Source organism: Onychostoma macrolepis, chromosome 05 (assembly GCF_012432095.1).
Source record: "Onychostoma macrolepis isolate SWU-2019 chromosome 05, ASM1243209v1, whole genome shotgun sequence".
In the NCBI taxonomy this organism is placed as follows: Eukaryota; Metazoa; Chordata; class Actinopteri; order Cypriniformes; family Cyprinidae; genus Onychostoma; species Onychostoma macrolepis.
In genome coordinates, this window is record NC_081159.1 from 4336782 (window position 1) to 4352015 (window position 15234).

The following is a 15234-nucleotide window of genomic DNA, read 5'->3' on the forward strand; positions in this document are numbered from 1 at the left end:
ATGTATATTACAGAAAACAAATATGGCATAGCTATAAGATACAAAAACGGAACGCTCCCCTAGCCTTCATATGGTTCCTGCATTTTTTTATTTTTTTATTTATTGTTTGTTCCAAGTAAGAAAGATCTCTGCGGGTTCCCAGAACGTTGCAAGAATGTATTTTATTTACTTATTTATTTTTATTTTTTGGCAATTACCTGCAGGGAACCAATAGTGCTACAGAACGTTCTATAATGGTCATTTCTATTTTTAATTTCCCAGAACATTTTGGGACCCACAAATGGTTCGCTGCGTAAATACAGCTAAACTAGATTTATAAATAAATATTATTTATATATAAATACATGAATGAATGGATAAATGAAAGAATATTTCATATCTGAATTGTTTATTTGCGCTGAACAACCTCTTGATCAATGATTTCTCAGGACTTACATCAGCGATTTTGTGAGAATGGAAACCGAAAGTGACTGAGCAAGTTTTTGGAAACGAAACATTGTTTTGAGGCGGGGCTTGAGCTGAAGCTTTATATATCCGTGCCTTTGCTCAGTGTAACCAGAGGCACATTATTTGAGATTCCGGTGCGACTTACAAGACTTATTGAAGAAAATATCCAACGAAAGTCATATTCAGCAAAGTATTCGAACAACCAGGTAAGCAGCACACCTATGAAAATATTGAGCATTAATATTAACTCTAATCTCCAGTTTTAAGTAGCTAACTAAATGATGCTGTAGTTGTCAAATTTGAATTATTTTTTATTTTATCTCATTTTGAAAGACGATGAAGCTGATAATTAGACTGATGAGCGGACTTGTGAAGCATCTGGAAGTGGACGGTAATACCACGGTTGGCGAACTCAAGCGGCTGATTTCTCAGCACTTCGGAGAGCCTCCTAACAAACAGAAGCTGTCTGCCGATAACGGTACCCGTATCAGCCTTGAGGATGATTCTAGGACCCTCAGCAGTTACGGATTGCACTCTGGATCAGTGGTCAGTCTTCTCATCACCAACCCTGGACCTTTCCAAGTGTTCGTCAGGAATGAGAAGGGCCAGACCGGAACGTATGAAGTTGATGTCAACGAGACCGTAGATCAGCTTCAGGCTAAGATCTACCGCAAAGAGAGAGTCCCTGTGGACCAGCAGAGACTGATATTCAACGGAAGGCAACTGGAGTCTGGCAGAAAGTTGCAGGAATACGACATCGCCTCAGGAAGCACCATTCACATGACTCTCCGTCTGCGAGGAGGCTGATCGGTTAAATGTGTGAAAAAAGGACTAAAAAGTGTTGTTGTTGTTATATGTGATGTAAATACGATAGGCCTATTATACTCGCTATCAATGTTGTGGGTTTTATTTTCATAATGTCTTTAGAACACATGTAATTCCATTGCATTAACCTGCTGATGTCTTCAGGGTAACCATTTCAGGTGTCCTTTACATGTGTAATTACACTGTAATAACACCTTAAAATAAAGTGTAACCGTCTTCAGAACTCATGTAGGCTAATTCCATTGTATCTATCTGCATTTTGTTCTGTATCTTTCAGCATTATGAATGATCCTTCACTGTGACTAAAATAATAAATGCTCCAATCATTCCCAAGAAGTGCGTTTCAGTATTCACTTTTTTTGTGATGGTTCTCAAGTTTTTGTGATTTACTGAATAAGATTTTTCGAGACTCACAGGCCTGGTTTCACAGACAGGGCTCAGGATTAGTCCATAGTTCAGTTAGGACATTTAAGTAATTTTTATAAGCATGCTTAGAAAAAAACATTACTGGGGTGTGTCTTGAGACAAAACAGAGGCACTGATATATTTTAAGATCAGTCAGTGCAAGTTTATTTCAGAAAGAGCTAAGACTTACATTTTAGTCTAGGACTATGCTTAAGCCTTGTCTGTGAAACCGGGGGACAATTTCTCAAAAAGCTTGCCATAACTAGTAAATATTAATTTTTTATAAACACGAAAGTGGAATTTTATTAATTCACATGACATCCAGGTCTGTAAATCACACTTTCATACTTAAGATACTTCATATACCCAGGCTTTCCAAATGGATCCCTGATTCTTCAAAGAAAAAAATTAAGATAAGATGTATATTTATTTTTAGCTCATATTAATACTTGAGGCCCCCTGATCTCGCCATTTGAGGACAAAATAGATCTATGTAAACAAATATTTCATTGCACACATATTCACAATGCCAGATGCAAACTTGTCACACGAGTTGTTTATGCTTGCACACAGGAATGGAGAGCAATAAGGAAGACATTATTAGGCCCTTTCGAACAGCAGGAACCTTTTCAAAGTACTAATTGTGGAACTACCCACTTTTTGGCGTGTTCGCACCGCGGGAACTGTTTTAGTTCCCGGAACTCCGTTTGGAGGAACTAATTAGCTCCTACTTCAGAGTATGGTCTAAAACAGTTCCATAGGAACTATCGTGACGTAAGTGTACGCTGATTGGCTAAACGCGTAAGAAATAGGGGTGGGCGGATCGATCTTAATATCGAAAGTATCGATACCAACGTTGGTATCGGATCGATACTAGCCTGATTAGATCAATACTTTAGGTTAATTTCCTCTCCTCTACACATTCAACAAAGAATAGACATATATGTGTGTTTATATACCGCTCTTTTCACGTCTCGTATGCAAACATTACTGCTTGCCATACCTCCCCTGCTTTAGTGTTTTGTTATGCCATCACGTGACTCAGCGGCTCCAAGCGCAAGCGGATATTATTGGCTACAGCGAGAGATGGAACTGTAGAAATTCGCTACTGTGGCAACAGCACCAAACTTATTCACCTTTTTCAACGTGGAAGTAAGCTTTTTTCATAGACTGTATGTGCGAGACTTCCACTTCCTTAGGCACGGTAGGGAAATCATGAGAAAATAACAGTGCAATAAACGGTCAAATTGTTTGTGCTATCCACCGTGTGTGTTTATAATTAAGACAATTAATTAAAATAATATGGTAAGAAACACCAGTTTGCAATACCAAGCAAGCAGCAAAACGAGCTGTTTTGTACAGTTAAAAATTGCTGGAAGACTGGAAGAGTCTGGAAGCCAGACCCATTACATTTACCGAATTTGGCCTTTTTATACAGTATTACTGTCTTCAACCATTAAGCCAAGTTGTTGTTTTTTTCTTTATAAAAGTTTTCTATCAGAGGAAAACACTTAACATGCATGCACTTTGCGTTCATATGCTGGGCTGCTTGCCTGCATATAGTTTGCATCATCGGTATACTGAGTAGGCCTTTCAATATTACTTTCTTAATGCATTAGGCCATGTTAAGTTTTTTTTTTCTTTATAACTCTTTTCTATGGGAGGAAAATGCTTAACACGAAACTTTACCCATTGCTTTCATATTCTGGGCTCCTCTTGCAAACTCCTTTCAGAAAGGCAAATATCCACATAGCTTTAAGGTGACTGTAATATTTTAGTCATATCAACATAAGTTATTGTTAATTTTCAAAGTGTAATTGGTCATTTAAATGCATGTTATTGAAAAGGAAAAAGTATCGGTATCAGTATCGGTGATACCAATATTTGCAGTATCGCACACCCCTAAAAACGCCCTCACCCGACATGATTTAAAACACCGTGTAAACACATACTGTGTAAACATCGCATCAACTTATATTTCACAAGAATGGAGAACAGCGATAGATGGACGGATGCTGAAGTGCAGGCACTTTTGAACATTTTGAACTCCTTTCCGATCTTTCAATCGCTTGACGTATAAGTTACGTCGACATTCCATGTCCATTATTGTGAACCCCGCAAGACACAACAACAACACAGCTCCGATCACAGCGTCCTCCATCCTCCTGTCGTTAACGTTGTTCTTCTTTGTTTTCGTTATTGGACGCCGCGCACAAATGACGTCGCTGTCGACCGGCTTACGTCACTTCTTAGTACCCACTGTCGGTGTGAATGCAACCCTTTAAATGGTAACTGGGAAATAGTTCAAGCAAAATCATCCCAGTACTTTAGTACTGTACTTTTAGTTCTGGAACTAAAGCGGTGCGAAAGGGGCTAATCTTGTAATTCCAGATAAGATCAATGTGGGGATTTTATTTGCCTGCTTTTGTCATGCCAATGCATTGAAGTAAAAAGCAAACTTAAACAACTATACAAAGTGTTTTGTCTAAGTCGTACAAAAAGGGACACCAAATACTTAACACATGACACATGATAATAAATGGAAAGTGTTCAGTCCTCTCTGCATACTATCGGAGTCGGGTGTGGTTGCTCTCTGTAGGGTGTGTTTCGGATCACCTGGGTTTCCCTCGTCATGTGATCATGGGGAATACCCTCTTTCCAATGATTCACTCAGGAGCAGAATGGAAAATGAAGGTTGTGTAAGTAGCTGTCAGTGAACCACCTTTTCATTTTCGTTGGCGACAAATCTGAAGTCAACATGATTTAGCATTATTATAAAATAAATCTTTTATGATCTGTTCACCGAAAGGTTTGGGGAACCAAAAATGGTTATTTTCTATGCCATCACTGTGAAAACTCTCATTTGGAACCTTTATTATTGAGTGTCGAGTATAATTGCATGTTTAATGGATGTTACACAAATAAATAAAGAAATAATAGTAAAAGTAATAATAATAGAAGCATTAGGGAACAAACTACATCAATTCACATTGGTTCAGTCTACAAAATTCCACTATGACGTAATTCTTGTCCATGAGATTTCAAGCTCTGAACACACTTAGATGTTTGTACCATACGTCATGTTTATGGCCTGTTATGCTCACTGCTTTTCTGAGGTATGGAAACAGAAAGTTGCTTAATAATCCCTGAAAAGGAAACTCAGCATGGTGGTGAGTTTCAAAACAATCATGAATATTTAGAGCTGACTGTGTGTTTGTGAAAGAGGCAAACTTCATTTTTATAACCAAAAAAAAAAAAAAAAGTAATAAGTATATTTTATTTGTTAACATTAGAGCTGCTATAAATGCTGTGTAAATACAACAATATTACCGTCTTTAAAACACTGTCATACAGTAAAGAGCCTTTAAATCATAATATTAAGTGACTTAAAATACATTTTTTATTGGTGTGCATGTGTGTGTGTGTGTGTGTGTGTGTGCTGGTAATTATTTTAAACCAAGTGTCATAAAAACAACATTGTATGCATTTATTGGGTTATGAAAGTATACAAATATATTAGCAAGACCACTGCTATTTATGTACATCAACTCACAGTGAAGATAACAGCAGTAGTATTAGTAACCGCTACGTTTGTGATCAATATATTTTAATTAATCAAATACAACAATCATAACCCTGACCTCATTGTCAGTGCTTCCACAAGCAGTAGAAAGACATCAGCAAGTTTTTTTTCTAAAATGATTCATAACAGTGCAACAATTCATTAACCATCAGTGGAAGTAGCAATAAAATCTCATTACTGATCCACATCACAGTTATTTTACAGATAATGACCAATATTCCCCATCAGTTTTCCTGGAAGACATTTAAAACATATCCTTTAAAGGCACAATTTGGATTCAACCAAGGCCTACTGTAGCTGGTTTTGTGGTTTCATTTCCTGACCGAGGCTAGATAGGCGTACCAGAATAAAGCAACCAGATTTGCAAACAGCACTCGGAACTGTGCAAAGAGTAAGAGAAACAGAAAATGAGATAATGGATCAGAGAAGCCTTATGCAATCTGGAAGAGAGGACTGGTGTAATGTTCTTACGCCTACCTGTACAGGTACGTAGTTAATATTGATAAACTGAATTGGGGTCCAAACTTTCCAGTTCATCTTCATCGCAGGCCAGTAACTTGTTTTAAGTTTGTTTTGAACATCTGCAAGAGTCTTGCCCTGCAAAGATCACATATGTAGCTGTAAACATAATCACCATAACTGATTAAAGTTGATCTGCATATTTTTTATGATTTTTTTTTGTTCTCATCCTTGTGCATGTCTCAGAAGTTCAAGATAAGCTTCAGCAGTCTGTAACCTTGAAGGCCAGACAGATAAAAGTATTACGAATGGACATTAAAACCTGTTAGGTTATGAAAAGCAGCTTTGTATAAAAATATTGTGCCTTAATGCCTCTTTATTAAGAAACATTCATTTCACTGTTTAATTCTTTTGTACTTAATAAAATACATTATATAATTTATTTAAATAATTCTCTATTAGACTTATTTGTTAAACAGTGTCTTGACCCAGTAAAGGCATAAGATAAAAGATGTCAAGGTGGTGTGACGCTAGAGCAAAAAATAAAATAATGTAATCAACACACTAATCAGAAGCAGCCCATGAGCTGTTCACTGACCAGCAGCTGAAGTCTGTATTCTGGTCAAAGTTGACCAACATGAAGGTTTTCCCTACATTTGCATAAGAGCTGCTTCTCGTGAAAAGATCACGGCCTGCATCGGTGAGTAACAAACAGTCCTGCTGCTTCACGCTCCACAGAATTATGAAATTCACGTACTCGCGTCATCCACACATCTTACCGTACTTACTACCAGCTTCTCCATGCTTGACAGTAAATGGTAGAACAACATGTCAATGACAGTAATAACAACAAAGTTGTTGCCCAGAAAATAAGATAAGTGTAAACAAATGCAGAAATTAAGAAAGCACAACAAAGTAGAAAAGCTGATTAATCTCAGCTATGAAACATTACCTCCAAAGCATTCATAACCACATAAAAGAGCAAGAGGAAAGCAGGGGCGAATACTAGACGTTCCAGCAGCAGGCGCTTGATCAGGCAGTATGGGATAGTGTTTGGCAACAGCACCTCCAGGAGATGGTAGAAGTAATGACTGACTGGACCTGTGATAAAAAGTCTGAAAAAGAAAAATTCGAGACATTTGAAACTAATTTGCAATTCATTTAACAGTCCTGGTATTAAATATTTTTGTAAAATGACTTAATGTGTACTGTGACATGTACTTGTAGTCTTTCAAATATGTAAAACATAAATATTTCACATGATTACGGGGTGTATGTAATCAAAATGCATTGTCACTCTACCCAAATATTGCAAAGTGTACAGGTCCCAGAACATTGATTTCCTTTTTTGGGCTATTTTCTTTGTTGCTCTTCCTGTACTCCAAAGCTTGAGACAGTAGATTTCCCAAAGCAGAGAGAATACCACTGCAAGAAAGAACAAAACTTGCATTGTTTCACTGAACCCACATGGCCTTGCATCTAAAGATGAAGACACTTGTCTTTCTGTGTTTGGTCCGAAAGTGAGTGTTACTTTTAACAGGACTTGATTTCTCCTCCCCCTCAAACAACCAATAGAAAAACACACAGTGCAAAGTCCTTTGTGGCTTAAGCTTAAAAAAAAAAAAAAAAATGGTTAAAGGATATCTTTATATATGACTGCTATTACTACAAAGCATTTTATTAAGGATTTTTGTTGTTGCTGTTGTTTAGTGATTTTAATTCGTTTTTCTTATAAATATTTTATATAAAATTAAATTCATTTAAATATATAAAATACGATTTTTAAACCTAAACAAACATTGCATAAATGAATGCATTACTCGCAGTTATTAATTATATAATTATTATGATTAAATTATGTACTCATGTTTCCCTGATATATTAATTTATTTATATTAAATAAATAATAATTTTATTGTATTAATATAAGATTGAGCATTAATTATCATTATCTTATATTAGTTGCATTTCACAATTCATAGGTGTAAATTTACCAACTAGTAGAACTAGTAAACTATCTAAATTCTACCATGATAAGAACAAACAGGAAATTCTGTGACTAACAAGAAGGAAAAAAAAACTGCTTTTATGATTTTTGTGAAATGACAATAAACTGCTGGTATGTTAGCTTTTATGTTCTATTGTTTTGAGCATAACAATAAAAAACAGAATAAATTCTACTTGTCTAATATCACTGCAAGCAGAATTCAGTGTAGATGTTGTATTGTTGTAAGATCAGGGTGTAATATGAGTATACTCATTCATAATAATTGGTTAGTGGTACAACCAAAGACAATTACTATCATCGTGGTACTGTAAGTGAATTTCTCCCAAATCTACAGCTAGCCAACTAGCTTTAAAAAACATGTAAACTGACCTCGTAACCGATTTGGTGATGATTGGATATTGCTTTAGCAAACTCAAGTACTGCTGCAGTACCCTCGTCAGAAAAGAGGAATCTCGGATGAGTAAACTTTGCGTTGGCATCTTCAGTTTAGTTTACTAGTACACCGTCTGTGCACTTGGTTCATGAGAGCTCGGTGTTTTTTAACAAAGTACAAATCTTTGATGAGGAGGGTCGAACGTAGCGTGCGTGGTCTGGTCTGAATGTGTACGTCATAGAACAGCGGGCTCTGCGAAATCCTATTGGCTTACTTCTAAATGACCACGCCCTAAAATCCACGTGCTGTCTCTTAAAGAGACAAGCCAGACCAATTCTTAAAGGGACAGAACATCTGGTAATTTACTCACCCTCATATTGTGCCGTTTTGAACCAGCATGACTTAATAAATAATAGTGCTGTCAAATGATTAATCGCGATTAATCGCATCCAAAATAAAAGTTTTGTTTACATAATATATGTAGTGTACTGTGTATATTTATTATGTATATATAAATACACACACATACAGTATATTTTGAAAATATTTACATATATTTATATATAAGAATATAAATGTATATACATTTAATATATAAACATAACATAGTTTTCTTAAATATATACATGCATGTGTTTGTATTTATATATACACCATAAATATACACAGTATCTACACATATATTATGTTAACAAAAACTTTTATTTTGGATGCGATTAATCGTTTGACAGCACTAATAAATAAATAAATATTTTTAGTTATGAGATTTATTTTATTTTATGAGAGTTAAAACATGTGAAGCTGTAGAAAAGGCAGAGAAAACATTACTATTGCAGAATTTATTTGATTTAATTTACATGTGAAAAAATGTTCCTCCACACAATCATACACACTAATATCATAAAAATATACAATTGTGCAAATAGCATCATGTACAATCAACATATAACAAGGAATTTACAGAATAACACTGGAAATGAACATACACTGAAATATTTATGTCAGCAGAAAATCTATTTGGTAAACACTCAGAATTTGTAATATGGACTGCATTCCCATATTCTTGCTCGTTTTCCCTTCTAGGCATTCAGTAAAGATAAAATAACATGGGATATGTCAATTGTACAACAAAAACAGGATTCATAGGAAACCTGAGCTACATGTAGACACTCGACATCTGATGAGGATACATCCCATGATTTTGCATTCTCCCTTAATTACCCTCAAAATGTGAAACAAAAACAGCTTAGTGGTGTTTATGTCTTACAAAAGACCTTTATATGCAAATTGCATAAATATATTATTAACAATAGATAATTAACTGACAAAGACACATTATTAATAATAAAAAAAACTGCATGATAAACCATGTCAAATGTACCTCTATCAGATCATTAGCTTAATGGGCAAGGCAACAATTCTAGGTCAATTTGCAATGAAACGTTATCGTGAAATGTAGAGTTCAAATCTCTGTGAATCCCCATATCAGTGGCAACTAGTAGTACTCATGACTGGCATCATTCTTATGCTCAGATAACGACTTATTGGTTTTCTAATACAACAACCGCCATAGACACTGAGCAAGATTAAGGTGGAAACTATGATATACAGAGTCCTCGTCTTCCCTCTCTCTCTGTCACAAAGAGCGATCAGAAACAACATGCATGCCAAACTGCATGCACAGGGATGCACAGTTGAACTTGGCCGTAGTAGCATGGCCTGGAATGAAGAGAAGCGAGGATTAACGCTCTAGCTTTGAACTAAGAATAAGTTACTCAGGTCAGCTGAGACGCTACTCTTCCACCCTCAGACTGGGCCTTTGCACTCGTTCGTAAAAGAGCAGATATGCGCTGGAGGAGAGTGCCTCCTGAAGGCTGGCTTTCCTCACTGAATCATCAGACACCCAGAGCCACTGGGAGCTAAAAGGAGACGTTCCACGGAGAGCAGCAGGGCAGCGGCGGTAAGTGACAAAGTGTCCAGAGTGCATGTCGCCATGATGAACCAGGACGGCCGTCAAGCGGAAGAGATACTCTGAGGTGCTAGAGTGAGGAGAAAAAAAAGGTAAATTACCATATGAAGTAAATTGAAATAGATTACATTCCTCATAAAGCATGCAAGTGTGTATCTACCTGTAGTCATAAGTGAGGTTGAGCTGTGAGCTCAGTCCTGGTGAGTGTAGAAAGATGGAGGGAAAGGTTCCATTGGACAGTGGCTTATTGTTGTTACAGTGTTCTGAATCTGAAACAGAAATATAGCTTAAAACACTAAAAAAAAAACCATTACATTTTGTGTATATTCTAGAAATAATAATAAAATTTATTATTATTATTATTATTATTATTATATTAAAATAATAAAAGGAATTCAAGGATATTGCATTGATTTTACTGATGAAATCTTATCTGGAATAAGTTCATATTCACAGATGTAAACGACAGCATCAGGATTGAAATTCTTAGGACACTAAAAATATTAAATATAATAATAATAAAATTATTAATTGTAATTTATTATTATTAATCAAAATAAATATATTTTGAATACATTCTATAGAATAATAATTCAAATAAAAATTAATAATAATAATAATTACAATAGAAACAATTAATTGTAATTCATTCATTATTTCATTTTTTATTATTAAAAATACCAAAAGGATTGCAAGGATATTTGATTGGTTTTACTTTAAATGGAGCAAATCCATATTCACAGATCAAAATGATAGCATCAGATAACCACCGGGAAAAAATAAAAAAAATAAAAAAGGAGTTCACATCTCTTACCAACACCATTAGCAATGGTTTTGTCTTTTGGGTCTCCGGCAGCTTTGGCAGATATGGGCTTATTTGTTCTGCTGGTGCTCCGGAGGTTCTGACCAGCAGTACAATGTTTGTATCGATCCAGAGACAAATATTCTGTAAACTGAACGTGCTCTTGTCTCTTAATGGGAGTGCCCTCTCTAGACCACGTCAATCTCTGCAGATGGATGCAGAGGCACTGAGGCAACTAAAGGTGAAAATGAACACACACACAAACCAACGGGAGGATATTGAAGTGTCAGTGTTTAGAAAAGTGTGCTGGTCTGAATGAAAGAATAACAATCATGTCTACCTTTCCGAGTTTCAGCTGCTTGACAAATGTTGTCCTCTGACTCTCAAGGAATTCTCCATTGACAAGCTCCCCAGCCTGTTGCTACAAAGAGACAGAGAGAATCAGCTCAGTAATGCTCAGAAATTGCAGCAAATAAATAAGGTACTATATAGTAACTCGTCCTGCTGAATATACACATTATACCTTGGTACAGTTTTCACACTCCACTTCTTTGATGGTTTCAGAGGAGATGAAATGCTGGAGACACTGGTCCAAAGTTACTGGTCTGCCCTGATACACGTGAATACAAGTGACGCAAACTATACACATATCTGTGTCTTTAAGATACTAGCTGGGAAATACGACTTCAACTGGGATTTTTGAATGTATAGATTAGCTTTCTACTTAAAATACATGTGATTGTGTATTACAGAGCAAGTTAACTTACCCACTGTACTGACGGGATAGAAAGAGACAAGCTGTCGAAAGAATCATAGTGTACAGGACTCTGAAATCAAAAACAGACAGGCTTAACAATCCCATTCTTTCAATAAAAAGCTGTAGATTGAAATCATAAATATTTGTTTAAAAAGTCTGAAAAAGATCACCTGCTGCTCACAGCGTTTACAAGCCATATAACTTGTTAACCGCCCATGAAAAGGGTGCCGAGTCCTCCATAAACTTGGAATAGGATGTAATGGACCTGAATATGAAAAAGATTAAATTACTAAATGCTAATAAAAACTAAATCAAGGCAAAAAAAAAAAGTCTTCATTTACCTCCACTTCTGCAGCTTATGTTTTTTTCTTTGGACTCCACAGTTTTCTGAAAGTATTAACAGTAGAGAATGTCTATGGAACCTGTTTAATTATTAACTCTTTAGTTTACAAATTATCTCTTGGGTTCTAATACTGCATTAGCAGTGACTGTTCATGTTTACCTCCAGTGTTTGCATGTCGAACAGGTGAGCGACTCTGGGCTGGCGTTCCCGTTCCTCCTCTAATGATGATGTGAGAACATGAAAGAGCTCATGAGCATCCTGAGGAGAAAATGTAAAATTGACAGTCATTTTTGTGTTAATGAATTTTTTAAAAATCCAACATTTGAGCTAAGGATGTAAATACGTGAGAGTAATGTGTCCATTTTAGGTGAACTATTCTTTTACAAAAATAATATTCTGAAAAACTGCAAATGCATTGTCTTTGAGAACATCCTACCTGTTCCTCGAAGGAGCTAATGTGCCATCTGTAAAGCCTGAGAGCTTCTAAAAGGCCTCCAGCATCTAAAACATCACCTTCTCCAGGATCATGACTCGAAAGGGCTGTATAAAGGAAGGAAGATGGAGAGGTCACCCTGTTAGTGTGCATTAATATTTTGTGCATTTGTGCTATCTGTTGAATGGGAAATAACCTTTAAGTAACTGCATCAGAGATCTGGACAGATGAGTCTCTCTCTCAGTTCTCTCTGGATGGACACTGCTTTCATTTGTAAAGTCTTCAAGCCATCTGATGAAAGAAGGACACGCTGCCAGGCCCTGGAGAAGTGAGTTCATAAAGCATGTGTTCCCCAGATTAAGCAGACCAGGAACCATACCTGTGAGAGAAATTACACATTTAATAATAAAAATAAAATTATATCATATTATTATTAAGTAGACCAAGAACCATATCTGTGAGAGAAATTACACATTTAAGCAACGAATAGTCAAAACACACCTGCAATCTCTAGAATATAACACAGCCTTGAGCCTTATTGCTCTCATAAAAAGGCTACTTTTTTATATTTTATACTTCTAAACATTAAGAATAAATATTTTCATTTGTTAAAAGCAAGTTTATAAAGTGCCATCTGTGTAACAAGATACAGTTCCTGACATGTAAACTAAGGTTAATAGTTGTCCATCAGGAATGCCTCTTTACAAAGAGTCAAAGATTGCACAGATACTATTTAAACTAAACTGAGCTAGACAATGACATCTCTGAATTCAATAATGAAATGCCTTTCACTGAAAATTGAGTGTTTAATCTTATCATTATACATTACTGACACTCTATCCTCCAATTTGATACTGTTAAGTGCTTTGACACAATCTGTGTTGTTAAAAGCGCTATATAAATAAAGGTGACCTGACTTGACAAAGACCGTGAAGAGGTGTTTCAACAGTTATTAACATTGCAAAACTAGCCAAGCGTTTTATATTTGAATTAAAATGCATGTACATTTATAATACTATATTTTGTGTTTTATTACTTGGGCAATAAAACTGGCCAAAACTGCTGTGTAAATGCTTCAATGACAGCAAACACATGTATCTCTCATCTGACCAAACGTGATCAATCTCTCCACATTTTTTCCTCTTTGAAAAGTCATGAAAAAGTTGTTGTTTTTTTCTATTCTGGCAAACAGGAACTCAAAAAAAAAAAAAAATTGCTGTAACATCAGAGAAGAGATGTAATTTCAAGGGGCAGAGGAAGTTAATGTTTAAAATTACTTATTAATATTACCAAGGCACACAAATTAAAAAATTCTGACGTGAATGGATAAATAAATAATAACAAACACTGCTTTTATATTCCATAAAATTTTAATTTCATGGTAACTTTAAACTTGCTCTAAGATTTTAAATCACAAAGAAACCCGACAACTCACCTTTTCTCTTTTTCTTCCTGTCTGAAATTGGCCCCCATAGTACATAGACTCCAGCAGCCATGGCAGCAGCTATTCCACCAATCACACCCCAGTTTTTCATCATCCTGTTCCTGAAACAGACAGAAAAGAGACGTGTTTTGGTTGTATCCAGCACAGACAGCTGGACAGAAATGAACAGCACATTTACAAATCATCACATGTAGACTGATCACAAACAAACATGTCAGAGAGACACAGACTGACAGCAGACTACCTCTGACCTTGACAGCTGTGTTTGCATTAAGCCTGGCTCTCCAGCAAAAACCCATAAGCCATCATTACACAACACACTTTTTGTGGGGAAAAAAAAAAGTAGAACACGCAAAACCAAATATCATGCTCTGATTCATGCTGAACACTGAACTGAAGCTTTCTGAATCATGAAATACCTAGATGTTAACTTTACATCTATTTCCAAGACAGATGGAGTAGATTTAAAAAGCCACTGTTGGCTATCAAGCTATAAAGAGAACCGCACTTGGATCTATAACAGATAAAAGTTAAAAAAATAAAGACAGACACGCTTGTTCATTCATCTGTGATGATCAATTAAATACAAACACAGTAATAAAAGCAAATGTCTGCTGGCCTCCAGTGCAACAGCTGCCTCCATCTTTACTGCGTTCCCTGCGTCTACAAGAGCTACACAGAATCAATATACAGCCGTCATGTCACACGTTTTTATACAAACTCCAACCTTGCAGCGGTTCCGGTGCGTAAGAACTCTCGGACGAGCTTGTCTGTAGCTCCCTGTTTGCACCAAGGCATATTTCACTGCGCCTAAAAGTGCGGAACTAAACATTGCGCATTGTTGCGCGACGGACCTTCCGCGGAGCGGGACGCGCCTCGATGCCGTAGGCGGAAGTGATGAAAGGCTGAGAAAGCTGTAACCTATTTATTTAGAAGGATTTGTGTTTACAGACAAACAGAAATGTACTCAAGACGATGTTTAGTGTTCAACACCTACCTTAACTGTTTAGGAAAATTAGCTTCTTAGGTTCACAGATTAGCTGAATGATAACAGACACCCCATAGGCTATTATGTTCTTAATAAGTGAAACCAGGTCATAGTCTGACAGAATTTAGATTAAAAAGCCACGAAGACATGAAATATTTGTGAGCTTTTAAAGGATTTATATGTGTATTTCGATTTGTTTCGTGTTCCAAATGAACATATGAGTAGACTTAAAATCTTTTATAGGTATTTCACTCATCACACATTAAGTATCTTTATTTATTTATTTACTTCTCCTTTCTTCTCGAGGATACTTTTTCGCCTGGATTTCTAATTTATGCGACCTTTATTTGCAAATCTGCACGATTAATCGGGAATAAAAGTTTTTGTTTACGTAAAAT

At 36.0% G+C, this 15234-nt stretch overlaps 3 protein-coding genes across 4 annotated transcripts; 1 reads left to right on the plus strand and 2 right to left on the minus strand.

The window, feature by feature from the left end:
• The first annotated feature begins 521 nt into the window (after window positions 1–521).
• On the plus strand, window positions 522–1608 carry LOC131540944 (polyubiquitin-like). The gene is made up of 2 exons (XM_058776365.1): window positions 522–653; window positions 781–1608. Exon 2 carries the CDS (start codon window positions 784–786, stop codon window positions 1252–1254), a length of 471 nt encoding a protein of 156 aa, XP_058632348.1. The 5' UTR covers window positions 522–653; window positions 781–783; the 3' UTR covers window positions 1255–1608.
• Window positions 1609–4940: 3332 nt separating this feature from the next.
• LOC131541587 (peroxisomal membrane protein 2-like) lies at window positions 4941–8335 on the minus strand. The gene is made up of 5 exons (XM_058777433.1): window positions 8097–8335; window positions 7022–7144; window positions 6672–6834; window positions 5738–5857; window positions 4941–5640 (listed from the first exon to the last, which is right to left on the minus strand). The coding sequence occupies exons 1-5, from the start codon at window positions 8204–8206 to the stop codon at window positions 5572–5574; spliced, it is 585 nt and encodes a 194-aa protein (XP_058633416.1). The 5' UTR covers window positions 8207–8335; the 3' UTR covers window positions 4941–5571.
• A 567-nt stretch (window positions 8336–8902) lies between these two features.
• On the minus strand, window positions 8903–14745 carry usp30 (ubiquitin specific peptidase 30). 2 transcript variants are annotated; one of them, XM_058777431.1, is made up of 13 exons: window positions 14576–14745; window positions 13840–13949; window positions 12601–12783; window positions 12408–12511; window positions 12131–12229; window positions 11970–12015; window positions 11799–11893; window positions 11639–11698; window positions 11395–11481; window positions 11212–11292; window positions 10884–11106; window positions 10230–10338; window positions 8903–10139 (listed from the first exon to the last, which is right to left on the minus strand). In XM_058777431.1, the coding sequence occupies exons 1-13, from the start codon at window positions 14644–14646 to the stop codon at window positions 9893–9895; spliced, it is 1515 nt and encodes a 504-aa protein (XP_058633414.1). In that variant the 5' UTR covers window positions 14647–14745; the 3' UTR covers window positions 8903–9892. The 2 variants fall into 2 exon arrangements, with proteins under 2 accessions (XP_058633414.1, XP_058633415.1); XM_058777432.1 differs by lacking the exon at window positions 14576–14745 and adding an exon at window positions 14100–14490.
• Between the last annotated feature and the right edge of the window lie 489 nt (window positions 14746–15234).